This window comes from Pan paniscus, chromosome 9, assembly GCF_029289425.2.
Source record: "Pan paniscus chromosome 9, NHGRI_mPanPan1-v2.0_pri, whole genome shotgun sequence".
In the NCBI taxonomy this organism is placed as follows: domain Eukaryota; kingdom Metazoa; phylum Chordata; class Mammalia; order Primates; family Hominidae; genus Pan; species Pan paniscus.
In genome coordinates, this window is record NC_073258.2 from 120062865 (window position 1) to 120090231 (window position 27367).

The 27367-nt window shown below is 54.3% G+C and overlaps 1 protein-coding gene and 1 long non-coding RNA gene across 4 annotated transcripts; one reads left to right on the forward strand and one right to left on the reverse strand.

Annotated features, from left to right (window-relative positions):
• Window positions 1-587: 587 nt before the first annotated feature.
• On the reverse strand, window positions 588-27275 carry USP2 (ubiquitin specific peptidase 2). 3 transcript variants are annotated; one of them, XM_003819990.6, is made up of 13 exons: window positions 26841-27275; window positions 18072-18886; window positions 5562-5612; window positions 4915-5038; window positions 4609-4720; window positions 4402-4512; window positions 4151-4215; window positions 3529-3632; window positions 3361-3441; window positions 3137-3215; window positions 2863-2970; window positions 2567-2687; window positions 588-2301 (listed from the first exon to the last, which is right to left on the reverse strand). In XM_003819990.6, the coding sequence occupies exons 2-13, from the start codon at window positions 18843-18845 to the stop codon at window positions 2214-2216; spliced, it is 1818 nt and encodes a 605-aa protein (XP_003820038.1). In that variant the 5' UTR covers window positions 18846-18886; window positions 26841-27275; the 3' UTR covers window positions 588-2213. The 3 variants fall into 3 exon arrangements, with proteins under 3 accessions (XP_003820038.1, XP_008971654.1, XP_008971655.1); XM_008973406.5 differs by lacking the exon at window positions 26841-27275 and adding an exon at window positions 21584-22318; XM_008973407.4 differs by lacking the exons at window positions 18072-18886; window positions 26841-27275 and adding an exon at window positions 9211-9597.
• On the forward strand, window positions 9695-18060 carry LOC129393419 (uncharacterized). The gene is made up of 3 exons (XR_008620276.2): window positions 9695-9892; window positions 10920-11037; window positions 16806-18060. It is a non-coding gene; the product is annotated as an uncharacterized LOC129393419 (long non-coding RNA).
• Window positions 27276-27367: the final 92 nt, after the last annotated feature.

Below are 27367 nucleotides of genomic sequence, written 5' to 3' on the forward strand. Positions count from 1 at the left end.
ACCATGTCACATAGGAGAATGTCCTGATTCTTAGGAGATGTATGCTCAAGTATTTAGAAGTGGTGATATAACACCTCACCTGAAAATGTTTCGGCAGACAGAATAAAGTACAGTTGACCTTTGAACAATGCGGGCTTGAACTGTGTGGGTCCACTTTCACGTGGATTTCTTCAACCAAATGAGGATAGAAAATACTGCATTTGTGAGATGCAAAACCCACATATATAGAAGGCTGATTTTCATATACGCAGGTTCTGCAGGGGTGACCTTGGGACTTGAGTATGGTGCAGATTTTGGTATGTGTGTCTCTTGGAACCAATCTCCCTGTGTATACTGGGGGATGGCTGTATATTTAAATGTGTTTGTAAACAATTGGTGAATCCAGATGAAGAATATCGTGTCCAAAATATGTATTGTTTCAGTTTTTAAAAAATTAAACTTAAATGTTCAAACTAAAAAGTGGGTAACTTTTTCCAGAAACTTGGAATTTACAAACTGGTTGAAGCAATGAAATAGATGGCCCCTAATATACTAGGAGCCCTTCCTAGATTCAAACACTCCCAAATCAAGATTCCAACATCCGCCAACTGATTTCTCAAAGCTATTATTTATTCTGTACAAGGTTCCACTGTACATTAGACATTCTTCTACTCTTGCTTACACAGTAAACAAGTGTACACTTGCCCTTGGGCTCAGGTTCACAGGTCTTCTCTGGAGAAGGGTGTCAGGCCAGTAAAACTCAGGGTGTCTTTATCTGATGCCTCCTCCTAGGAGCCTGGAATGTGCCAAGCTCCACGGGGCACAAGCCGGGCCCAGCTGTGTGAGTGAACAGCTTTACTCTCCACGACAGCACAGAGTTTTATCCAATTATGTAGGGCAAAATTGAGCCCACAGGAAAGAACCATACAACTGAGGCAAGATGTCCCCAAATACCCAGGCTCCAGCTCCCAGGGCAGGACTGGAGACCAGCGCTAAGAAGAGCTGAGGGGTGGCCTGGGCATCCCTGAGAAACTCGGTCCAAAGGGCCTATTGTCTAGGAGGCTCTGAGAAGGGGGCGGGGGCAGGAAGGCCAGGGGGAAAGGGATGTTAAGAGAATAAATAAAAGGGAGAGAAGCTCTAGGGACGAGGGGCTTGTGCTATCCTTCAAACAGCTGGGGAGCAGACCAGGGGTGGGCTAGAGGACGTGGGCGGGAAGAACTTGATGCCCTGTCGGAAGGAATCTACCTGCTTTCTTCTTCGCCTCACTGCAATGCACAACGAGCCAGGGCTAAGGGCAGGATCCCTTTCCCGGACGGGTTTGAACACAGCACTGGGGAAAAGGGAAGAGGCTGAGGGATATTTCAGGAGGGGCAGTTACCCCCTGGTCCCCAAATGCTATAAGGCACAATTCTTGGAGGCAACTAAATTCCATTCAAAACATAAAAAAAAAAAAAAACAACCCAAACCCCCAAAACAGAAACTTGTTTTAGATCCCAGGTCTACTGTGGCTGTGCTTGGGGCCTGGCCAACGCCCACCTAGCACCACGGAGGGCTAGCATTAGAAAGTTGTACTTGGAAAAGCAATAAAAGGACCAGTGCAACGTCCCAGCTATGAAGAGGCCTGAAGGAGAGCACTCCAGTCTGAACACTTTAGTTATGGAAATTAAAAAAAAAAAGTTGGGCTTTTTAAAAACCAAAACCAGCGTTTTCCAAAGATGTCCCTTCGTCTGTCCCCTGGAGTTAGCAGCGTGAAGAGGGCTCTTGGCTCATGGCTCTGGACCGACGAGCGGTGCGGGTGGAGATGGGCGCCGGCTCCTCCGCGGCGCGGGCGTCCAGGCGGTGATGCTCCCAGCGAGCTCCAGAGGGCGCTGTCCCCTCGGAGGTGCGGGCGCTGCGGCGGGAAGCGGCGCAGCGAGGGTCTTCCCCCCACAGACGCGGTTGTTTCTGACACATGGGAAGACCACAAGTTTACAAATGCAAACGGAGACGCCGAGGGCACGGGGCGATGCTGGCTCCACGTCCAGGCGATCTTCCCTGCCGGGCCACAGCTCAGGAAAGCCCGGCTCCTTGCTCCAGACCCTGACCAGGCTGCATCCACTCCTGCTCGGCAGCTTCAGGTTTCTTTTTCTCTTGTCAGGTTTGTGTGTTGTTGTTGTTGTTTCGTTTTTGTCTTTTTAAAAAACTTAGGGAGCGGGGCCACCACGGGGAAGGGAGAAGGGACGTGGCTCCTGGCGCTACATTCGGGAGGGCGGGCTGGCCAGTTCGTAGAAGAGCAGGTAGGCGTCGCTGGTGCGCACTTGGCTGGGGGACATGGGAGTGACGCTGCGGAGAGAGCGGGGAGTCAGCCCGGAGCGGGCAGGACCCGGAGACCCCCCCGCCGGCTTCTTTCCGTGCCCCCGAGGCCGGCCGGCCTGCCTTTCAGGGAGCCTCCCCACGGGCAGCGGCTTCGTGGCCTTAAACTTTGCCATCCATTCTCGGTGTAAGCCGTGCGGGGGGTGGGAGGGGGGTGGGTTTGGGGGGAGGGTAGGGGAGTGGGGGGAGAGTGGGTGGCTACAGCCAGGGGCTCCTGCCCTGCCCTGGCTCTCACCTGGAGTCGTTGAAAGTGTGCCATTCTCCTGTCCCTGGACTGCGACAGTAGGCTGTATAGTGGCCACCCATGGTGGTTCCGGAGTGATTGGACACAGCGTACAGGTTGTAAACAGCATGGTCTGAGGAGGAGGCAGCCGTCAAGCCCCCGAGGCCCCCCTGCCCCGACTTCCTCCCTCCAACCTCTCCTTCTGGGTCTCTCAGTAGCTGGTGCTGGCAGCTCCCCTTCCTCCTGCCCTCCCTCCGGCCTTGCACACCTGCGTCTTCATTCTGCCCTGCCTACTCAAAGATACTCACTGGTGTTTTCTGAGGCAAATTCTCTTAAGTCCAGGTCTCTTAGGGGGAAGTTCACAAATGTTGTGAGCTTGCTGGTTCGGATCCTGGATTCTGAGAACCGCTTCAGATCTGGCATTGACGTGAGTCAAGGATAGTCAAACCAATGCAGAAGGGCAGACAACAAAAGGAAAGCCTACAAGGTCCGTTTCTTCCGACTGTTCCCCTCACCTATGGGCCCCTTGTCATCAGTCACCCTTGAAAGTCATATCCCAGCCCTGATGGATCTTAAGGATACGGAGCACCAAGATCTTTGGGAACCTCTGGATGGAGAACTTCTTTATACACCGTTTTCTGCCTCGGCAGCGACAGCATGTCTGAGAGACAAGACAAACAGAAGGAACTTGTGGGGAAGTCAGTGGGCCCCAATCCAGTCACTCCTCAACTGGATCTGCTGGTATCAGCCTCTTCCCAGTAGGTCCCACGGAAATTTGTTCTTGCTATTACCGAAGGGTGACTTACTGGCTTTTCATCTCCATCAAGCACATCCTCTTTGGTGAAGAGCCTCATGCAGTCCATTAATGTCACCTCAGGATAACCTCGCTGGGAAGGGGAAAAAAGCAAAGGTCAGAGGTCAACATGAAAGGACAGGAGAGGGAGTTCAACAAGGCGGGCAACTGGGGTGCATACCTTAGCAATGGGCAGTGAGAGGTCCCAGAAGGGGTCGAAGACCGTAGAACAGTAGCCACAATCTGTACACGTCAGCGAGCTCTTTAGCTGCCCAACAAAGAGATCTGGGGAAGAGAAGGCCATGAGATGCTGAAATACAGGAAGTAGAGCATGGTCTTCTGCACAGCAGCTTTTATTTTTTTTTGAGATGGAGTTTTGCTCTGTCCCCCAGGCTGAAGTGCAGTGGTGCAATCTCGGCTCACAACAACCTCTGCCTCCTGGGTTCAGTGATTCTCCTGCCTCAGCCTCCCAAGTAGCTGGGATTACAGGTGCCCACCACCATGCCTGGCTAATTTTTGCATTTTTAGTAGAGATGGGGTTTTGCCATGTTGGCCAGGCTGGTCTTGAACTCCTGACCTCAGGTGATCTACCCGCCTTGGCCTCCCAAAGTGTTGGGTTTACAGGCATGAGCCACCATGCCCGGCCTGCACAGCATCTTCTTTCTTGCTGTTCCTGCTTTGCTTTGTTGAACACCAGGCAGAAACAGGCTTCCCCGGGAGAGTGATTCTTAGGGCTTTTCATGCTCCACTCAGGCAAGAGCAGGCAACAGTGAAAACAGGCATCTTCCCTTTCATGCGCTTACCCCCGATCCTACTGTCTTCCCGTTCTAGATATTTTCTCCACATCTGTCGGCCTTTCTCGTCATCACTGGGAACCAGAGAGAGACAACAATTGGGTCAAAGCTCAAAACTTAAGTTTAAGGGTCTGTCAATTTAGATCCTTCATCTTCAAAAGTAAATCAGATTATTCCCAAATCATTAACCCCAAAGTGGTGGGTAAAAATCTCGAGTTCACAAAAGTTTTGCTTCCCCACAGCATTCTCCTCTTACTTACGGAAGATGATCGAGGTTCTCAGGGTTGGACTTAGGTCTCAGTGTCACTCGGTTCACCTCGTTATGGAGCCCATCCAGAAGAAAGCGAAGGAACTCCTGAGCATCCTGCTGACTGAACCCAAAGGAAGGAGGGTGAGCAACACCTCTTGTCCTAAGAACCTGCTCCTACTGCCACCCACCTGAGAGGACATGTCTGCAAGGCCCTTACTTATAGCCAACAAAGCGCGGTGCGTATCTCTGGATCTGGGTCTTGAACTCAGATGGGCTCACCACATCATTGGGGGATGAAGTCCATATAGTCTGAATTAGTTTTGCAAACTCTATTGGAAGGAGAGAGTGTACAGGACAGCTGAGATATTTTCTATAAGAAACTCTGAAACTAGAATCCCAACAAAAAGCAAGCAGAGAAAGACAGACAGGATAGGAGTGTCTAAGACACAACACCTAGAACAGCCCCAGTGGAGTGGAGGAGCATCCGGGGGTAGGCAGGGGCACATGACAGAGGGCCTCTCACCTTCCACGAGGGCTGTGTGTGCATTGCTGCCGTGGTGCAGGTCCCGCATGTAGAGCCTCTGGAGGCAGTAATCTCTCAACTCCCGAGTGTTGCTCAGGCACTGCAGAATTGAGTTCATGAAGCACTGCAAGAGATGACCAGGCAATCAGTGGGGAGACGAGAGTCCCACCTTCACCTGTGTTACTTACTACCAGAGGCTCTCTGGTTCATCTACCTAGAATCCTTTCATAGGAGGCTATCTTTTCATAGCCTCAAGTTCCTCTTTTCATAAGTGAAAGGGCTGAAGTGAGGCAAACCCCCACTCCAGGCACAGGTGACCTAATTGGTTATTTACTATAGAGGTGCACAAAAGGGCGTGATGTGATGGACAGAAGTGTGTGGGAAGTGATGGGCATCCTTTAGGGGAATGATCCAGGAGAGGAGCAGGCTGATGGGTAAAAGGGCAACTTCCTTTTAGCAGTGCTTCCTGCTGGGGGTGGGTAAAGCACAGCCCAGCAATTCTGTGAAACACCAGCCAGGAAGGGCAAGTGCCAACTGGCTGAACGGGTAGGGAGTCAGCCACAACCAGAAGGGGACTCTGGTTATATGGCTCCAGTCAGCATAGTAGGGGGTGGGCCTGGGGAAGAAGCAGGCCAGGAAAAACTCACCGTGTTCCCAAGGTTTCGAAGACCAGCCAGACCCTGGGCACTCTTAGAATTCTGTAAGCAAAGAACATATGGCAATAAGGTGGAAGCAAAGATGCTAGGCCTGTGCTGGGCTCTCTCGTGCAATTTCTAACCAGCTGGAGCCACAGGCAGCAGGCCACACATAACATCCTTTCTTCAACTTTACCCATCTATGTACTTTGTAGGAAAGAGGATTGAGGAATGCCTGTGATTTTCTTTTTTTTTTTTGAGACGGAATCTCACGCTGTCACCCAGGCTGGAGTGCAGTGGTACAATCTTAGCTCACTGCAACCTCCACCTCGTGGGTTCAAGCGATTTTCCTGCCTCAGCCTCCTGAGTAGCTGGGACTACAGGTGTGTGCCACGATGCCCGGCTAATTTTTTGTATTTTTAGTAGAGACAGGGTTTTGTCATGTTGGCCAGGCTGGTCTTGAACTCCTGACCTCAGGTGATCCACCTGCCTGAGCTTCCCAAAGTGCTGGGATTACAGGCGTGAGCCACCGCGCCCTGCCTAAATGCCTGTTATTTTCAACAACCAACAAAAATATTCTTCAGGGCTTTACTGAGTGTGTATTGACTATGTATCTCCCTGCCCCCCATCTTTATGTTATTCTCTATTCTCTGCTACAGTGGAGACTAGGAATTCATATATTTGGTACATATTGACTCCTTACTATAAGAAATGTTGAGTCCCAAATCCAGGTGCTATCTCAAATGACCTATATTTGTACTCCTAGAAGTCCAATATATAAAGTAGCTCTCATAAGAGACACTTTGAGGAGGTTTTGAAAAGTTAAACAACAAAACACCTTGAGTTTCGATCTTCAGTTGGGAAAAACTCAAGTAAGCCTGCCATTCTGAAGTGCCAGAGACAGGTGGAATTCCTTCCAGCTGAGCTCAGCTCCTAAGGGCTGATTAAAGGCTAGGAGAATCCTCCCTGCCTGGCTCAGGTTTCAACATCCTGACTGGCCACTGTCTGGGAATCCTGGAGATGGCAGATTGGGCCTGCAGAGGCAAGGGCCTGGCTGAAATTGCCACTCTTGCTGTTGGCCCTATAGCGGAGGCGGGTGAGGGGGTTGGAGAGAGAACAGGTGCTGGATCGAGGACTCTGAGCTTATTTGTCAAGGTCTCTTGGCTAATCCTGGGCATATCTCCAAGGAGTCAGAAAACCTTCAGGCTCAAAGGGTTAAAGAAACAGTTTGCAGATGAGTCTGCCACCCCCTCTCTCAGGGAGGGGACTGGGAGCAGGCAACTCTGGAGCAACACTGGGGCATGCGTGGGGCCAGCTCAGCCCTGATCAGAACAGGAGCCTGAAATAACTCAGCTAAAATTACTCATGCCGTGTGCTGACAGCCTATGAGGCTGTCAGCAGCTCAAAGCCCATGAGGTTGTCAGCTGTGGGGGAGGGGTGTGGGTGGGGGAGGAGCAGGCTGAAGGAGGGCTTTTCTCAAGAACTGCCTTACCGATCCCACAAGTAAGAGGATCCCTTCTTGGCCAGCTGTCAGGGCTAGCACTAACAGGTAGGGAAGAAAAATATACCCAGAAAAGAGACCCAGTTTAAACCTGCAGCTAGAGAGAAAGGCCAATTGGCAGCAGGTGGGATATAAGCATCCTTAGAGAACTTGGCTAGGGCTGGCAGTATATGGCCCCACACAACATCTGAATCTGACTTACTGACAGTCAGCAAGAGGGCCGCAACAGAGATAATTCCCTGGGACAAAGACCTTCTCGGCATTTTCCAGAATTGGTGAAACGCTGCAAAAGTCTCCATGTTGCGCACTCGGAACTAAATGTTAAAGCTTGCCCACAACAGAATACCCACCCTTACGTCTATTTTTGGCAGTGCTTTATTAGTTCTTAGCCCCTGTGCCTCAGATGACATCTGTCTAAACAGGCTGTAGGGGAAAGCATTCTACCACTGGTGACCGTGTCAATGTTCACCAAAGCAGGCCCTCAGCTGAGACAACAGTCACTCAGTGCTAATGGGGGTGGGGAAATGGGAAAACGGAGTCATCTGTCTACAGAAGCACTCCTGTGGTGTTTTAAGATGTTGACACTTAATTCTGACCCAGCAGTGAGGGGCAAGAAGGACACTTCGTCACCCACGATTACTATTCTTGAGGATCTAACCCCTCTATTGGCCTTGGGGGTGGGGAGATGGGAGAAGCTCCTTTAAGGCATCCTTAGGACCCTTGGTTGTTATGTTTTAGGGTGGGGGTTGATGCCTTTGTCTAAAATTTCCTCAGCTCAAAACCACATGCCAATTTCTAGGTGCTCTGTGTAGAAGGCGGGTGGATAACAGGAGTGGGGGCAACAGAGGAGGGGGAGCAGGGCTGCTCCATGCCCAGCCAGATATTCTTCTGCCAAGAATAGGAAATCAGGAGCTCCAGGGAAAGTCAGCACTTTTCATTACAGAGGGGAACAAAATGTCCCCAGAGTGACCTTTCTTACAGGACAAACAATCCTACCTCAGGGTCGACAGGGAGAAAGGGGCCAGAACTGCAGAAGGTGGGAGACCCTGCACAGCCAACCTCTTTCGGTGAAAGCCAGAGAAGGAAATGACCCCAAGTGTTATGCTGGGACACATGTGCAAAGAGTTGAGAAAGTTTGGACCCAGTCTTCCTTCCATTCAGCCATCAGCAAACCGAGTTTTGACTCAGTATCAAGCACTGTTGCAGGGAGCAGATGGCACCTCCACCATCAGCAAATAGCTTTCACCTTCTAGAGGAGAGGAGCGGGGGCTCAGGAGAGCCCTGCCTGGGTTAATGCAGAGGTAGCATCTGGGCACCCTTCGGTAGGAGAGGCCGAGGTTTGTGTCTTCACACTTGAGACCCCAATCAAGGGCTTTCCCGCCTACCTCACCTGTGTGGTGAGGGTCGCCCCAAGTCCTGGCTGCAGCTAGGAAGCCTGGTGTGGCCCTGGCACGGGGCAGGGCACGCACTGCCAGCACGGGAGCTGGTGCCTGTTACATAAGACCTGTCAAAGCTCGGGCCCCTTCTCCCTTCCCCAGGCGGGCAGCGCCCAGCCTCGGCCCCGGCATTCCCCTGGGGGCTGCTTCCGCGGAGGGACCCGCTGCCCGCTGCATAAATGGAGAGGACGGAAAGAAGGGGAAGTTGCCCTCTGTCACCTGTCTGCACCTCCTCTGCCCTTCACAGGGTCAAAGGACCCCCGTCACCAACCCTTGGGAAAGAGCCCTTGGTGGACAGTGAAGGGGAGGCGGCCCCTTTCTGCCCAGCCTTCCTCGCCGGGGTTTGGCCTCGGAGGAGTACCCTGGCACGGTCCAGCGTGCTGCCCTCGCACACCGATCGAGACCCAGTCAAGGTTATGCTTTCCTGCACCTGTCCTGATAGGTGCCAGGAATTGAGAGGCCAAGAGCCACCACCTGGTGCCGGGGCCACCGAGAGGGAGGGGGCAAGGGGGACTTCCTCGGACCTCCACCCGGGGAGGGGACCACGAGTAAGCGTGCGATCACCTGAGGAGGGGGCATTCCTTGCCAGGAGACCCTGGGAAAGGAGGGGTGGAGGCTGGGAAGAATCCGTCCCCTCCCCTAGGGGCGCGTGGCGGGCAGAGGCCAGGGAGAAGGCGGGACCCCAGGCCCTCGGCGCGGGGGTCCCGGAAAAGGGCCCGCGTACCTTGGCTTTGTTGAGCAGGAGCCCCACGAAGGTGGAGAGCAGCAGGGACGGGGAGAGAGGGGAGCGCGGCCGCAGCTCCTTGGCGAGGGCGGGAAAGGGGGCGGCGGGGGGGTCCTCGGGCAGGGTCACGGTGTACGAGGTGCGCATGCTGGGGGGCGGGCGGCGGGCTTTGGCCCTCGCTTAACGTTGGCAGCGAGGGCGCGGGGGGAGTCCCCGCGCGGTGCCACAGTCCGGACGCCGAGGCCGGCGAGACCGCCACAGGACAGCGTCCGCGGCGCCCGAACGCGCGCTCCTCCGCCTCAACCTCCCCGGCGTGCGCCGCCAACAGCCGGGGTCCCGGCTCTCGCGCTCCGGCCGACTGGCGGCCCCGCCGGCGCCTCGGGCCCCGCGACGTCAGCGCTGGGGCGGGGCCAGACCCTAAGCCCCGCCCCACCTCGCCTCTACCCCGCCCCCGGCGCCGGCACGCGGACCCGAACGAGGCGACAAGGTCGGTCCTCCCCCGCCGGGCCTTCCCCGCGCTCCCCGGCGCCCCCAGCCCGCTGACCCCCGGCCAGGCAGGCCCGCGGGGGAGGCAGGACCGGAGCCCTGAGGACCTGGCCGGCCTCGGGGTTGAGGCTCAGCTCGGGATAAGTGATCTTTGGGGCCCGCAGAGGACGTCTCCCCAAGACCCAGTGGCAACCGGGTGAGCTTCCCCCAAGGCACCATTACACTTCCTAACTCTTGAGGGGGCTGCAAACCATTTTGAGAACGTGATGAAAGCTCTTCTCTCTTCAGGGCGAAATACGTATATGCACAAACTTTTGTCTAGAGTTACGGGGGTACTCAGGCCTTCGTGAAGACCCAAACTCATGCAGTCTGTGGAGGTCAATGGGCCCAGGTTAAGAAGATGGACTTTCACGGCCTAGGGGCTGAGCTGCCCTCCTCAAAACAGTCCTGTTTGGCTTCTTTCAAGAGAGGCAGTGCTCATGTTTTATAAGGTCCAATAGGTCACCTTCTCATTTGGCTCCTGAAAAGAACCTTTTCTGGTCTCTTCTAACCAATTACCCAGCTCCAGCTCTCCCATTCTCAAATTTGACTTGTTTTGGGGAGCTAGGGAGAAAGCAATACAATAGTGGGGAAATAGGCGCTCAGCTGGCATGGGGCGAGTGTTCTACTCTGGCCTCAAGCACAGCCATGCTGGAAGATCAGGGGTCTTTAGGTTTCGTTTCTGATGCCCCACCCCTCCACCTAACAGGGAAGCTCACGAATCTGCCTAGAGAAAGTAGCTTGTTTGGAGCTTGCTGGCTATTTTTAGCCAGTATTTTTAGCATTTAAAAATACTCCAAGAGGCAGCAGTGTATGCTGTTACTCATCTGTGGGCTCCTTCTGTTCCTTCTGGTGTGCTCATCCCCACATGTACACGCACACATGACCACAGCTACATGGGGACTGTGTCCAGGACACACGTATGGCAGTACCCCAGGCCACCGACAAAGCAGCAATTTCATGCTAATGAGAGAGGGATGGGGACAGTTGCCCCCTCCCCTGTGTGCCAGCAGTGTGGTGGGAGGAGGGGGCAGGGGACAGGAACCACAGGCAGTCTGCTTGTGATCAGTGAGAGTGGGCATGTGAGGAGTGGTGATCTCTACAGTCACTGTCCTCACCCAGACTCTGACTGAATCTGGACCCCGGACAAACTGCAGCAGCCTTTCTCCAACCCTCCTTTCCAGCCAAACGCTTTCAAGCCAGCCCTACACCATCTGAAGCAATGTTTGCATCTGATCTCATCACTCTTCTGTCCTGAAACAACTAGAGCACCTGCCCTTGCATCCAGCCCCGAAGCCTCAGGTAGCCTTTCTCTAAGGCTGTTTGTCCACAGGCCCAGCACCCTCAGTCTTTGACCACTGCTGTCAACCAGCCTGTGCTTATCCTCTGCTGAAAAACCAAAACTGCCACTCATGAAGTACTTATTAGATCCCAGGCACTGGGTTAAGGGTTTTATATATATTATCCCAGTTAATTTCTATAACATCATGCTGTAGTAACTATTACCTCTATTTTATTTTATTTGTTTTTTTTTTTTGAGACGGAGGCTTGCTCTGTCGCCCAGGCTGGAGTGCAGTGGCACGATCTCGGCTCACTGCAACCTCTGCCTCCTGGGTTCAAACAATTCTCCTGCCTCAGCTTCCTGAGTAGCTGGGATTACAGGTGCGCACCACCACGCCTGGCTAATTTTTGTATTTTTAGTAGAGACGGGGTTTCACCATGTTGGCCAAGCTGGTCATGAACTCCTGACCTCAAGTGATCCGCCCACCTCAGCCTCCCAAAGTGCTGGGATTACAGGCGTGAGCCACCACGCCCGGCCTATTACCTCTGTTTTATAGGTGAAGGACCTTAAGCCTAGAGAGGTCAAATGACTTTCCAGGACTGCAAAGTTAATAAATGACAATGTGGGGCTTTGTCTTACAGCAAAACCCATGCTTTTAACAGGAAATTCTGGGATGTACTTCCTGCTCTCTGCCAATTACCTACTTGTAAATTCTGCCTAAAATTTGCATCTTCCAAAAGCCTTCCCTAATTAACTCCACCCATCTCTAAACTCTCCATTACTGCATATCGTCAGTCTATGCGCATTCAGTTTGCATGGTGTTAATTTATCTTAATATGTTTATCTTTGTTTTATAAGTGTTTCAAAGAGTCCTATAAATGGTCTTGTGTGTGGCTTGTCTTGGTTTTGCCAGCACACTGAAACCTCCTCAAGGGCAGGGTTGTGGGTTCTCTTAGTGGGTTCTTAATAAATGGTGTTGATCTTGTCTCTAAAGAGGGCCAGACCAGGCTCTGCTAGGAATCCTGGGAGTCACACTAAGCCTCAGAGGGTGGGGTGTGAGTCTGCTTTTGCATGTTGAACACATGTGCTGCTGGGCTTGGGGGGACCTGCCCAAGAGGTGCTCACCCACTATAGCATTTGGCCTGTTTCCCCATGACTTAGACACAGTGATGTAAGCACTCCCACCCAGGACATCTGGGTGTTCTGCCAGCTTGCTCTCCCTCTTCCCTGGGATTTAGGAGGTTAGAGGGGTTGCCAGGAGCAGGGAGGGCCAGATGCAGAAAGCTTTAGCGTGGGAGCACTTTGAGAAGTCTGGGGTCGGGGGAAAGAATTCACACAGGGTCCAGTCTAGTCAAGCAGGTCTGACTGCTGCAGGACACGGCCACAAAGGACCTTGGCTCATCTCTCGGCCAGCCAGGTCTCTGTGAGACCCTTTCTCTTCACTGCCATTCTCGGAGTGGGATGGATACAAAGGATAGAGGCTTCTGGCATCTGAATCTGGCTCTGGCTCAGTGACTCTCTGTGCTTCAAATACACAAAGCTAAACTGAGCTGGGCTCATTCCTGCATCCTGACTGCCGTTCCTCAGAACCTGGGCTTGGCCTGCTTCCCTATAGGATAAGTAATTTTTGTCACCTTAAATCCTTCCTGGCATGAGATGGAGTGATATAAATGAAAGTTAGGGCTAGCTCTATGAGGGCAGGGACTGAGAGTATTCTGCTTCTCTCAGATCTACGTGGGCAGCTTAGGCCAGGGTTTGGTGACACTGCTGGGGCTAAGGCAGATGTCTTAAAGCCTGGCTCCCAGCATGTGCCTGCGATTACCACCGCAAATGGACAGACCGGTGGCCTGATTGATTGATGGATGAAAAGGTAGGGGCTCTGAGTCCTTGTTAGGGGTTGGGCTTTTGCCCCACAGTGCACCTTGGGGAGAGAGGGTCAGCCCATCCTCCCCACTCTCTGTAGGAAGGTCTGCTTCCCTGCATGACGTGGACCCCAAGAGGCCAAAAGCTCTGCGCACCTTTGAGCCCAGGCAGTCTGGCCTGAACCAGCTGGATTCCAGAGGCCCACACACCTCCTTCTTTTGCATATGTCTCCGTCTGGGGCGCTAGTTTTATGTACGTATTGAGGTGAGAGAGTACAAGGGGCCACGTGTGCAGCTTTGGGCTCTGAACATGATGTTCATTTCTGCAGCTGGTGGTCAGTGGAGCGGCTCCCCCAGGGGCAAGGAACATTTTGCCAGGCTTGGATTAACTTCTGCATTGCTGAGCCCCACCCCAGCACCACATTAACTCATGAAGACATCCTGGAGTGGGGGTGGAGGAGGAGGCGGGAGGATGGTGCTGGGCACCGATTGAGAAATTGAGCCTGGATAAGGCAGTACCAAGGCTAACAGCCAGGATACAGCCCACAGCCGGTCTGCAAGGGATGGAGACATCAGTGTCTTGCTGATTCTAGTCACAAACCGCAAACCCACTGCCCTTTCCTTCGCAGCAGCTAGTACAGCTCCTGGCCAAGGGGCCCCTCTGGCTTAAGGTCCTTTAGTGACCTTCTCATGCTGCCAACACAGATTCATGACCTCAGGAAGTTCAACCTCCTTAGGGTGGCTTAGTGATCCCGGGGTGGGAGTAGGTAAGGACAGACCCCAGGATCTCAGGCTGCCAAGCTAGACAAACAAGGCAGCAGGGATACAGGCCAGTGTGGCTGCGTGAACGGAGCGAGAACACGAGGGACGAGAGGCGAGTTGTACTTCTCACCTAGGAGCTCCAGGACAGCCCCTGCTATCCGCAATTTGTTCTCTTTGGAGTAACCTCCGCTCACTGCAGGGCAGCATTCAAGTCCAAAGTCCCACCCCAGGGAAAAATCACATGACCTCAGCTTATATAATCTCCCTGTCACTGAACAGCTGGAACCCAAGGCTTCGGAAGATGAGTCAGCAGCCCCAGTGGCAAATAGGACCCAGGTATTCAGTTTCCCAGACCTTTTGCTCCTAGAAACAGGTCCTAGAGCAGAGGGCAAGGGTGTGGAAGAGACTGGGTGGGTGAGAATAGGCTGGGCCAGACTCTGAGCCTCAGCCCTGGCTCTGCCTCTGAGTTGCAGGTGCCCAGCTTGCTGACTGTGCTCTGGAGGGCCCTGGGCCAACCCCTGGCCCTTCTTGGGGAGAGGAGAGGGTGGCCTGGGCAGGGCGGGGCAAGGGCTGGGCAGAGGCCAGCGGGCAGAATGCCAGGGCTAGGGAGGAGCAGCTGGAGGGGTGGAGCAGAGGGGGATTAGGAAGGATTGTAGGGGTTAAAGCGCAGCCCTGGCAGGGCTCAATGGGAACAGCTTGTCCTTCCATAGACCCCGGGAACAGGAGAAGTGGGGCAGAGTAGGGAGATGACAGGGTTGGGACTGGGGCTCCTGGGTCTCTGCAGGGCTGAGCCACCTGAGCTGGCTTGGAGTCCCCACTTGGGTTAGTGAACACTTTTTTTTCCACCATCACCGTTCCTCCTCTCTGCATTTTAAGCAGAAGGTGAAGTCTCAGGGGAGGCCCTCATTATACAAGTGCTGAGCTGCGCCCCCCTGGCCTGGCATTTTGTTGGTGCTTACACAAGCATGGGGAGGGGATAATTCTGAATTTATGTGGCGCCCCCTGCCACCCGCCCCCGCCCCCCGCCAGCTCTGTGCTCATGCTCAGCTGAGTCTGTGATATTCAAAGTTCGTGTTGCCTGTTACTGTTAATGAGGGAAAGAAGTCTGGCTAGAACTGTTCTCCCTGGTCACAGCCTGCTGTTGACCTCCCTTAATGAATGCCAGCTGTAGCTCCAGTCAGCTACCCTGAGAATCCCCTGGGACACAGGATGTACTTTTTTTTTAACCTCTGTTTCTCCCACGGGGTTGGTGGGGAGGGGGCTTCCTACTCTAGTCAGCTGCCAAACGCCCCCTTTCTATGATCTCTTTTCTCCCCTTAAGTTTAAATGACCTCTTCCGCAGCATTTTATTGATTTCACATTCCTCCACCTTCATTATTTGCTTTGAGCCTCATGGCATGCTTGTTAGGTGGGCAGGGCGGGCGTGATTGTTCCCTTTTATAGTCTAGGAAATACAGCCCAGCTGATAGGTGTCCAAGGTTAGAGAGGCCAACTGTTCCTTCCACTGGTCACGAGCAGCCCGTCCCAGCCTCAGATGACCTCTCCCTTTCCGTCCACCTGTGACACTCAAGAACACCCAGGGCTGCCTCCCATTGTACCCATTTAAGAACTTCTTCTTGGCCAGGCGTGGTGGCTCACACCTGTAATCTCAGCGCTTTGGGAGGCCGAGGCGGGTGGATCACCTGAGGTCAGTTCAAGACCAGCCTGGCCAACATGGTGAAACCCCGTCTCTACTAAAAACACAAAATTAGCCTGGTGTGGTGGTACATGCCTGTAGTCCTAGCTACTTGGGAGGCTGACACAGGAGAATCACTTGAACCCGGGAGGTGGAGGTTGCAGTGAGCCGAGATCGCACCACTGCACTCCAACCTGAGTGAGACAGAGCGAGACTCCATCTCCAAAAAAAGAAAACAAAACAAACTTATTTCCCTAAGTGAATTGTGAAGGCACTGAAGGCAGGGACTGTTGCTCGCACACATCTCTTGCCTCCCAAAGCACCAGAAGGGTACAACAACGAGGACTAACATTTACTAAGCAACATGCCAGGCACTTTCACATACATTATCTTTTCATTCCTCAAGTAATCTGTGAAGTGGGAACTATGATCACTCATTTTACAGAGGAGGACACAGGTTCAGAAGCTAAGGGACCTATCTGAGGTCACGCTGCTAGTAAGCTGAGCACCACAAATGAGTGCCTCAGAAGGCAAGATCCCCAGATGGAGATCTAGAAAGAAACTGGACCCAGTTTTAGAAAGAAGTGGTCCAGGCCGCACGAGCAGGGTTGTTCTCACCTCAGCAAGACGCACTCTGCTCCAGGAAATGAGGATAAGAGGGGTGGAGAGATCAGGGTGAGGTTAAATAAAGGTCTTGTACTATTGACCCTGGAGAGGCCTCTGCTGGTTGGCAGTATCTTCTGGGGCATGAGCTCAGAATGAAACACTAGCTCAACTGCAGGGCATTCCCGGCTAAAGTGCCTTATGAGTTGCTTCTGGATGAGGGTGGCTGAGTTTGTCCCAGGGCAATCTGCCACTTCTTTGAGGTCCTCTCTCAAAATTCCCTTCACCTTGGCCCTGGAGCCGGGGGGAGGAGCCAGGGTTGTCCCTTCTGGAGAGTTGGAGGGCGGCAGACTCCCAGGAGGGTTGGGCCATGCCTGTGTGGGGAGGAGGCAGATTCCCAGTGGAATCTGATCCCCAGTAAAGGAGAATACTGCTGTCATGATTGGGGCTGAGGGTGGGTCTGTAGTTTAGCCTGCGGTGAGGTTTTCCATCTCAGCATGCCTAGAGATCACCCAAAGAGCTTGTGGAAAGAGCAGCTTCCCAGGCCCCATCCCGAGAGAGTTTGCTTCAGTGGGTTTGGATGAATCGTTAAGCCTTGCAGTGACTCTGACACAGGCAGTCTGCAGACCCCACTTTAAGGAGCACTGCTGACCATGAAACAACCCTTCTCTTCTGAGCAAGGGGAGGGAGCCCCGCAGAGGCTTCTAGGACCCAAGCCCCTCCGAGGAGAGCCATATTCTAATTGCCCTGGGGTTGAACAGCACCAGCCGAGTCCAAGTGAATCCTGCTCCACTCCAAGCCCAGCACACAGCACCCTGAGAGCTGATACTTCCCCGCCAGGCCAGCTCTGTTGTGACACGTCTCTCTTCTCCACTCCTTTCTACAGTGGATCCAGCCCTGCCTTGTCAAGTTCTGAATGTTCTGGGAGGCACCAGCGTTTCTATCTCCTGTGCCACTTCACAGATGGCACAACAAAGCCAAGACTCCCTAAGTCATATTATCAAAGTTGCTCTCTCAAGACCTTTAGTTATGCAAGCTTCAAGGTCCTGCCCCTATTCCTGAACCCCTGCTGCATTTGTCTGGATCAGCCCTCCAAGCAGTATTTCTTGCTGTGGCATGCTGTTGTTTTCAAAATGTATTTGTCCTAGGAGTAGGGAGGGGTACATAAGGTAATGGAGGAGACACAGCATCCAGCCCTTCTGCCCATATGCTTGCCTGTCCATCTGTCCACCCGCCATCTACCCGTGTATCCACCCACCCACCACCCACACATCCATCCATCCATTCATCCATGCAATCAGCAGGTCAGCCCCCATTGTGGGAGGCACGTGGCAGGGGATCTAGAGATAGGATTTCTTTTTCCTCCTCTGAGAGCTTGCCACCTAATGGGTACACTAATAACTACAGAAAAGGCAGATGTCGTCAGTGCCCCAAGAGAGGCGTGTGCGGGGATTAGTTGGCGAGCGAGCCCATGCCAGCCCTTGGTCAGTCTCCAGCAGAGCCTCTTCCCTCATTCCAGCTGAGGCAGGGCTGGAATAGAGGTATTGGATTGTCTCAAGCCCTAGATAAAAATTTCTCCCCTACTTTCTCCAAAGCCAGATGATAAGCATTGCTGTCTGATACCCTGGTCCTGAGTATGCCAGTGTCACTCAGAGGAGAGTCCCTCTTCCCCTGATGTCTTATGTCCAAATGTAAAGCCAGGCCTTGGGGCTAGGGAATAAAGCCTGCACAAGAGGGGAGATGCAACCACAGCAAGGAGGCCCTCCTGCCACAGGGTGCACTGGTGGTCTGGGCCCCCCCGCATCCAGCCCAGGTTGGGGCAAGGCCTGCAGGAGACACTGGCATGTCACATAGAAAAGGAGAAGGTGAGAAGAGTGGTTCATTGGGCGCAGCAGAGCATTCCTGAGAACACTACTGGACTATCCTCGAGTGCACGGGCCCTAAGTGGGCTTTCTAGGCAGAGTGGGAAGGCCCCTCCCCTCGGCACGGAGCCCCAGGGGCACCAGATGTGCCAGGATGACTTCTCTTGTTTGTCTCCACCAGGAGCAGCCCGTCAGTCATCAGTCAGGTTGGGAGTCGAGCCCTCAGCCTGGCTGTTCTCCATCAGTGGCTGCCTCCCCAGCCTATCCCCGGTCCCCAAGGGTAAACTCACCATGCCGTCTCTTCCCGGGGAGCTGGAGCGGCTGGGCCCAGGGGCCTGACCCTTTCCCGTCTCCCACAGCGTGTAGCGGCCAATGGGTCGGTAGGTTGGGCTGATGATTTCAGGGACTCGTGAGGGAGGAGCCTGGGAGGGCACCTGAGATGCACTGCCCTTGCGACCATAGTTCTCCAGGTAGTTGACCAGGTACTCAGGGCGGCTGGCTGTCTGGTAGAGCCCCTGCAGGGTACAGAGCTCCTTGCGCGTCCGGGCCAGCATGGGGCTGCGGCCCAGGTTCCCGGGGTCTATCCGGTAGCTATCTGAGGTCCGGAGGCTGGAGAAATCCCGGGCCAGGTCTGATTGGCTGTCCGACTTCTGGGTTAGGGTCACCCCCTGGTCATAGGCATTGATGGGCAGGTAGCTGAGGCAGTTGTTGGTCACTCCATAAGGGAATCCGCTGCCCCCGCTGAGGCCACTGCCTAAAGGCCGCTCAGTACCCCGGGTCTGGCTCTCTGCCCGCTTACCACCCCCAGTGATGTCGGGTCTCAGCAGGGGGCGGCCCCGGTCATAGTCCAGGAGGGAGGAGGGGCCATAGGTACGGGGACGGGTGAGGAAGCTGCTGGTGGGGACCGGCTTGAAACCAAGTTTCTCCTTCTCCAGTAAGGAGGCGGCCAGATTGGCCCCATAGGAGGACGGGGTGTAGGCACCATAGCCCGACTTGGCATAGTGGGCATCTGTGTAGCGGGCCGATTCTGTGTAGCGCTTCAGGGTGGAGGAGAGCTGGGACATCCTTCAGGGTGGCACTCAGTGGGGACTGGGAGCCTCATGGGCTGAAAGACAAGGAGTGTAGTTGTCAGAGGGCCCTGCCAGGTATCGGGCTCCCACAGACCCGCTCCCCATCCCCAGCTGGGCCAGAACCTCAGAGCTCCCAGTCCATTTCCACAAGAGGCAGGCTGGCTGCTGAGAAGCACACATGCACGCAGGTGTGCACAGGAGCTTGCTTGCACCTGTGTGTTCACACCTCGGTGAGAGTGCGAGGGATGAGGTGGCTTTTATATGCCACACAGGGAGTCAGCGCATCCTGGCCATTCAAAGACTCAAACACGCAAGCAGGGGCTATCAGACCTCCACAGCCCACCAAGCTGTGCAGTCTTCCAGGTCAAATCCCATTGCCTCAGCAGCTGCAGAAACTCTTGAGCTGGGGGAATGCCACCGACCCCTGGGTTGAGAATGCTGGATATTTCAGGAGTTAAGACCACTTCTGTCCCTTCTGACTTATGTGATGAGCAGGTTTCTTTTTGGAATCCTAGACTGTGCTGGAATGACCTGAAGATCATTTGGTCAGATCCCCTGTGAAGCCAAGGAGGCTCAGGGGAGGAAGTAATGGGGTGTGGGTGGGCAGGGGAGGCCGTGAGTGAGCATGCAACAATGAGGGGCCAGAACGTGGTCTCCAGACCCTTTCCCCAGACACCAGCACCTGCTGCATGGTCCCACAGTGAGGGACACTCACTTCACTGAGCTAAGCTTCTGTTCTAAGTGGAGTTAGGGCCCTGTGGCCTCCTAAGAGTTCCTCTACCAACACAGGCTTCCTCTACAAACAGATCTCAAATTGGTCCTGGCGATGCTTGTGCAAAGGGGGCCCCCTACAGTCCCAAATCTTGCACTGCAGGTGGCATTCCCAGTCCTTCCCTGCTCCAGTCCTGCAGCTGGGGAGGGTCTAGTGAAGGAACACAGACACTGCTGAATGTGGAGCTTTGAGAGCCCCAGAGGATCATGAATTTTAATCTATCTGTTATACAGATGGGAAAAGTGATGCTTATTTGCCCCCGGCCACACACCAGCAGAGCCAGGACTGGAATCCAGGTCTTTAAAATCCTGGCCAGTGTTCTTTCTACTTAACCTGGAGTTACCTCCCCCGCGTCAGATTTAGGGTCAGTTGGGGACCCCCAGAGGCCTTCCATCACCGTAAACGTGCAGCCTGTATCCAATGGAGCTGGAGTGGCAGAGGACCAAGTAGGGTCAGACGCCTTTCCCCGAGGGCATCAGGGGCTCTTGGGGGGCTTTCTAGGGGGATGGAAGCAGAGCCATCCAGGACTCTCAGAGTTGTGGGACTTGCCCTGTGATGGACTAGCTGGGTGATTTTGCACTAGTCACGTAACCTCTCTGAGCCCCAACTTCCTCATCTGTAAATGAGTAAAACCATCATCCTCATAATTCCTACCTCACAGGGCTGTTGTGAGGAATAAATGAGATAACAACACGTGAAGGGCTCCACAATGACAGTGGCTACCATCTCCTCCCCCAGCTACTGCGAGGCAGCATGGCTCCGCCCTCTGAAGGTCTATGATAATATCAGGGCTGGCTGTCTCCCAGCCTGGCCAGCCTCTGGCCTCAGCTTGGGATGCCAGGCCTCCCCCTGCAGCCCCCAGCGAGAGAAACAGGCAGTGGGCAGACATCTGGCCACTCAGCAGACACTGGCTTGGCAACCCAGCCCATTAGGGCAGAGAGGAACTGGTGCCAAACCCCAAATGCGAGGGCTTGGCAGAAAGCTCTAGAATCCCAGTCCACACAAGGCTTTGGGGTAGGTACAGGGGTGAGAGATGAGCAGGTGGCTTCCATATAGGCCCGGAACAGCATTCCTTGACCCTGCCTGAGAACTCCAGCAGTTTTCAGTCCAGGCTGACATCAGAAAGGCCTGGTCCATCTTACTGTCTAGCCTTTTGCCACCTGGCCCAGGGGGCCCCTGGCCCTTCATGTACACTCCTTTGCCCACTGTGCCCAGCACAACTTTCACCCCTTTCTAGGAAAAGGTAACTGGGGGATGATGTCACACAGCGTTAGAGGGAAACCATAGGGGGAGAGACAGACAGAGGCACAGGGTCGGGGTGGGGGCCCAGTCCTGCCCTATTTTGCTTTGGAGAACTCCATCAATAATGCAAAGTCAAAGAGACTCCAGGTCTCAGGAGCTGGGCTCTGGGACACCAGGCAGCCAATCAGATACAACCCCCCCAACAAGGGTATGAGCTCATGGCTCCTCCCCACAGCTCTCCCTCCCCCTCCCCCACAGTAAGGCTCTCAGGGAATTGGTATTCTGCGGGCAGCGCCCCAAGCCCGTGACATCCCTTGACCCTGCTGATGACGCAGAAGTGCTGGGGCCAAACGAGGTCCAGAGGACAGGGACAGACAGCTCTGAAAGGCTTTGGAGCCGGAGGTGGGGCCACATCTCTGGCCCACAGATTCCCAGGAGGGCTCCCAAATCCCCACTCTCCCTCCCATCTGGCAGGTGATTGCCAGACCCCTCCGCCTCCTCCCAGCAGCCCTGGGAGTCATGCCATCACTAATACTCCATGGAAGCTGCCTCTCGGCTCTGACTTCTAGCTACAGTTCCCATGCCTGCGGAGAGGGTTCCTACTGGGGCCGGGGCCTTCCACATGTCTCTCCCCTCCCGCAACCCCCAGTTTCACTCTCAAAGGTCCTAGCACCTTCCAGGTGAAAGCACAGCCTGGGTTGGTGCCCCTTGGCATTACCTGCACAGCTGTCCCTGGAGGCCACAGAATGCACTATGGGCAGGAGAGCGGGCTGGGGCCCTGGCCGGAGTCTCGCTGCGCAAGACAGGGACAGGACGGGCACTCACGTGGCTGCGAGTCTCCCTGTTGCCACAGGAACAGCCTGAACTGAATGGCCCTTTCATGGGGCAGTGGGAGGCAAGCCGATTGGCTGGGATCCCCCATACCCCTCCCTGCCCAGTGCGGGGGGCCCCTGCTGCCCAGCTCCTTTCACTGTTTACCCAGAGCTGGCAAGTACAGGCATGCAGCTCCAGGCAGCGCCTCTCCAGGTGTCCGCCAACTTGGACAATGGGGGCAGTCCCCTGCCCAGCTCCTCCTCCTGGCCATCTTCACTGAGGTGTCCTGACCCTTCCTTCTCTGTCAGAGATTCCTGTTGCTTTGCTCAGTTTCCCTCTCCTGGGAGGTGCAGCAGAGTTCCTCTGCACAGAGGCACTGGGCTTCCTGTCAGGGCATCTGAGCCAAGCAGCTGTCACTCCAGCCGGCTGGTGCTGATCACCTCTGAACCAGGCCCCAGGCATGTTGAGTACTTCACATGCAGCTTCTGAGTCCATCTTCTCTGCAGTCTCACATCAGCTCTCATCGGCCCTTGCCATGTGACGCATTCTTCTAGATGTGCTTCATACACAGAGCACCCCAAAAAGTCTTAGTGCAGGTTTAAGCTGGGATTCTTTCAGACATAAATGTCTCCAACTTACACGCCTCTTTGGACAGATTAAATTATTTAAATTAAAATTTAAAAACATTTTCACAATTAAAAAATAAATATACAAGAAATTTAAATATGGAAACTTTCAAATGAAGTTTTTAGCATTCATATTTCTGAAGTTATTAAAGCTTAAAACTGCACTAAGGCTTGGGACACAGTGTATTAACTCACTGAATCCTCCCTGCTCCTTTAAGCGGTAGGTGCTGTTATCACGTCCATTTGCAGATGAGGAAATTGGCGATGCTGGGAGTGATGTGGATTTCCCAAAGTCACACTGGGAGCAGTGGCAGAGCTGGGCTGGACTCGTGCTCTGTCTGCTATATCTGGCCTGAAGCCCAGACCCCTGCTTCACTCTTCCCTGGCTCTCCATGGGACGGGTCAGGACTGGGACCTGTGGGTGGGGTTTGAGGGAAGGACCACCACAGGATCCAGGTGTCCGTCATCCAATAACAGCATGGGGTGTACAGACTCTGGCAGGAACAGCCCTCTGGATTTTCCACTGCAGGTGAATGAAAGTGAAGCCAGGCGCAACTCGAGCCCCAGGACAATACTGATAGGCCGAGAGATGGTCCAGGAAGCCTCCATTTCACCCACTGTGCCAAGCCCCTGCATGTCCCCTGGCACCAGCATCTACCCCAGCTCGGGGCCTTGGGTCCCTGGCCTGGTTATGAGCAAGTCCCTAGCCTCCTACCCTGGCTGCAGCTTGGCCCACTCCTCAAGGTACCCATGCTGGGTGAGTCAGGGGTTAAAATGAACCCTGTCCCCGTGGGGCAGCCAACCCCTTTGCTTCAGCCACTGTCATTTCCTGTTGCTCACATGAAGGGCTCCCTAACCTGCCCAGCCAGGGGAGGGACTTGCTCCCCAGGAATTCCAGGCGCTCCTGGCCCTGGGGGCAGGGGATGGGTGATGCCCCACATCCCAGTAACCTTCATGGCTTCTCTCTGCCCAGATCTGCTTGGCTTTCTGGGGTGAAAGCCTGCTTTGCTACTGGGGCCTGGATAGAGAGCCTCTAGCTGAGTTTCAGAAGCACGCCTAAACAGGGTTAAGTCTCTTCCCTCCTACTCAGGTGCCCGGAAAAGGTGAGTGGGGAGTCCCAGCCAGTCCCGCCAGGTGGTTGGGAGCCCCCACAGTGGTGACCTCAGAGCTTCCTAAAGCCACTTGCTAACAGCATGAGAATGTGCTGACCTTGAAGGACAAGGTGGGTGAGAGGGGGCCCTGTATCCTTCCATCTGCACTCTGACCCTGCCTCCCAGCTGCTTGGGTCACCTGCTGCACTATCTGGGCACAAGTGTCTGGTCCTGGAGGATGGGATGAGGGAATCCTGGCAGGTGTAGAGGACATGGGTAGAGTAGGGGATGGGGGGGCGGGGGCATATTTATGCTCAAACAGTCCTTGAACTCCGCCTACTCGTCTCAGGCCCCAGGGCCTGGGCTGGCCTCCTCCCCTCCAGCCTGTCACTAGGCTTTGTCTATCAGGGGCTAGCACCCGCTGATCCACCAGCCTAATCCTCTTGCCTGCCCTGGCAGGGGGTCATCCAAGGGAATTTGGGTCCATTTCTCTTTCTTGTGCTCCCAGTAGTTACCCAAGAGCTGGGGGAGGGGAGGAGGTAAGATAAAGAGACTGGAGATTAAGGCAAGAATCCTGACTGGTGGAGAAGAAGTGGATGGGCCCAGGGCAGTTTCTATAGGGTGCTCCTTGATTTGGGGTTGTGAGTGGGTGGGCATCTATACACTTCCAAGACAAGGCAAAGAAATGGGCCTCCAGGCTGTATTGGGATCCTTAAATTCTCTTTTCCAAGCACCTCTGCCCAGGTACTCTCCTGGTGCCCCCTCCCAAGGGGAGAGCCCCGGTCTCCTTCCTTCTCCTCTAGGGCGTCATCTTTCCTCTGTTCTCAGCCTCCGGAGGAGCCTTTGGTCTTGCCCCTGACACCCACCAGGCCCAATGGGGTGGCCTCTCACATGCTCTCCCAGATTCACTGATGTCTTTCCTCTAGGTAGAGTCCCAGAGAAGCTCAGATACCAAAGGGGCAGCTACTGACCTGTGTCCAGGGGCACTGGATGGGAGCTGGGGGCTTCTCCTTCCCCAGCAGGGTAGGGAATGCAGTGGAAAGCCCAGAAGCTGGAGCCTGACTCTGGGCTGGGTAATCCGGAGCTCAGGTTACTGACTCCGATATATATAGTATCTTATCTGACCTCGCAGACTCGCAGAGATGGCGAGTGCAACTCACTTGCATTCCAAGCCCCAGGAGAATTAAAGGGGCAGTGGCGTGCTCACCTTGAGGGGCTGCCCTTTCGGGCCAGTGCCAGCCAAGGAGGTCTGTGAGGACTCTTGGAAGGGGGGCATTTTGAAGGGGAACAATCGGGAGATTCAAGAGGAAAGAGGATTGAAAAGAGCACAGAGGGGTGGGGGTGGAACTTGAGACAAAAATATGGAGAAAGTGGATTTTCCGGAGCAGTCAGTCACAGAATTAGAGAACAGGAAGAAGCCATACAGTTAGCCCCACTCTTAATTTTGAGATAGAGTAGACCTAGAGAAAGAAAGCAGCTTGCTCAAGGGCATGTGCAGATAGCGAGAAGCAGAAAGGGGACTAGTACTCAGGTTTCAGTCCAATATTCTTTTCTAATGGACTTCTAGGCCTGGGATTGGAGGCTAGTTCTTTCCCTTATTGGCTCTGAAATAGTGGATAAGTCACTTAAGTTCTCTGAACCTTAGCTATTTAATCTGCAAAACAGGACTAATAGTAATAATAGTGGTCTATCTCAGTTGTGAGGATTAAATAAAATAATATTTGGAAATTTCATGGCCCATAGAGTTCAATAAACATTGATGATTATATTGAATACTTCCACTTCTTATTATAATTAGTGGTATTATTAATAATAGCGCCTTACCAGGTGAACCTTCCTAGGGAGAAAAGGAGGGTTACTCCTGGGGAAGTGTTCCTTTCTCTTTTTTTTTTTTTTTTTTTTTTTTTGAGACGGAGTCTCCGTCGCCCAGGCTGCAGTGCAGTGGCGCGATCTGGGCTCACTGCAAGCTCCGCATCCTGGGTTCACGCCATTCTCCTGCCTCAGCCTCCTGAGTAGCTGGGACTACAGGCTCCCGCCAGCACGCCCGGCTAATTTTTTTGTAATTTTAGTAGAGATGGGGTTTCACCGTGTTAGCCAGGATGGTCTCGATTTCCTGACCTTGTGATCCGCCCGCCTTGGCCTCCCAAAGTGCTGGGATTACTGCACTTTGAGCCACTGCTCCCGGCCGGAAGTGTGCCTTTCTAATGCCAGAGAACAGTCCCTTGGTTTTCTGAACTGACCATGTCCCATAACTGGGAAGGGCAAACAAGGCTTGCCATCTTCCTAGACGTCCAGTCCACCAAGCAGAGAAAGGCCAAGCCCATCTGGGCTCCTTCCCCCTTTGCCTAGAAAAATACGGCAAGCGCAGCTTCCCCCAGGCCACCAGGAGAATGCTTGGCCCCTCTGGGGTGGTTCCACTCTACCTGTGGGAGGGCTCAGGATTCCAGGGCCACAGAGCCGGGCTGGGCAGGGTCACAAGAGGAAGGAACGGGGTTCTTAGCCTCTCTGGCCTTGGTGCACTTGTCTGCTCCCAGGACGTTTCTCGATGGCTCTCCCCGAGGACTGGGAGTACCCAGCCTGGTGCCTCCACCCTGTCTTAGCACAGGCTACTGACTCAGCCCAGGTCCTAATGATGCACTTCAGAGGACGCCCTCATTCCAGTCCTCATTCTGACTCCAGTCTGACATGCATCTACAGCATCAGAGGAGGGGGCCTGCCTCGACCTTAGCCCAATCAGCTCTCCTTTCCTCTGCTTTAGGGGGGTCCATCTGGGGAATGTTCTCATGCCCATTCCAGGGGAGGTGAGCAGCCCCTACCACTACCTCCAGCTCAGTCCCATTCTAAAGGCAGCCAGGTCAGGAGGTAGGATGTTCACTCTTCAGGGAAGGGCTAGAATGGGGTGGCTAGGGCTTCCCTTGACTGTTGAGAAGTTGCTCTCTCCGGAGCACCGCGTGCCTGCTTCTGGTTTGGGACTGGTGAGAATTTCAAAGCTGCCTCTTTCTGGTTTGGGATTGGTGGAAAATCTCCCCTTCCGCTTAATTGTTGCCCACCCCCCGCCCCTAACCCCCTTTAGCAAACTGACCGGGGAGCTTTAAGAGCAGCGAGTGAGCTGCACGCACACGTGGGGAGGGGGTTTGTCAGTGTCGCTCTCAGGCCACATACCACCGATATACACGGGGCACAGCGAGGAGGACCCGCCAAAGCAGCATTTCCTTAGAATACACTGATCAGCACACAGTTGGCTCTTCCTGGCACCCTGGGCTGTCAGCAGGCAGCCCTCACACAACTGGCAGACACAGCTGGAGCGTCCCTGCACAGCCGGCTCTCTCCCTATATTTCTAGTGTCCACTCTGCCCAGAATGTCGTGGACACCTTACTTTCTGAGCTCCAAACTGGCACTGATCCCCGAATCCCCCCTCCCGGATCCCCGACAGGTGGCACGTACCTGCCTCTTCTTGGAGGATGGACGAGTCGAACCGGGCACAAGCATGGAGCTGCGGGTGAGTCCCGGCTGGCGCTGGCGCGGCGCAGTGAGCACCAGCTGACGAAGAGGGCTCCCCGGCCTCGGCTCGTGCCTGACTCTCTCCCACCTCCGCCGGGGGCCCAGAAGGGACCTCCCCGGGAAATCGGCGCCACCCAGCGGGCAGCCGCCTCATCGCGCCTGGGCCGGCAGAGCCACACCCCGCGTCTTGCGTCACTGAGTCGCGTCACGGCTATTGGCTTGTTCCTATTGTGGCGTCATTAGAGCCCGGCCTCCGGCTGGGGCCACCCAGGCAACCGATATACACAGAGAACCACGTGGAGGAAAAGCACGCGAGTTTGGAGGGGGTGGAGCAGGAACAGAGGTGGACTGGAATGTCACACGACGGGGCAGCTGGAAGGTATTGGGAAAGAAGAGGGGTCAATGGGAGAAGGCTCGGAACTTGAGCCCTGGGGCGTATCAACTTTCAGTTTTTAGGGAAGACTAAACGT

Bases quoted from the DNA above. Each gene is read 5' to 3' on its own strand.
- USP2 (XM_003819990.6), bottom strand. From the start codon at position 18,845: ATGTCCCAGCTCTCCTCCACCCTGAAGCGCTACACAGAATCGGCCCGC. The intron at 5,039-5,561 runs GTGAGTTTTTCC...CATCTCTTGCAG, and splicing joins TTCGAAACCTTGGGAACACG to TGCTTCATGAACTCAATTCT. The intron at 3,442-3,528 runs GTATGCACCCCA...TCCCCTTCCCAG, and splicing joins TCTCACTGCCCATTGCTAAG to CGAGGTTATCCTGAGGTGAC.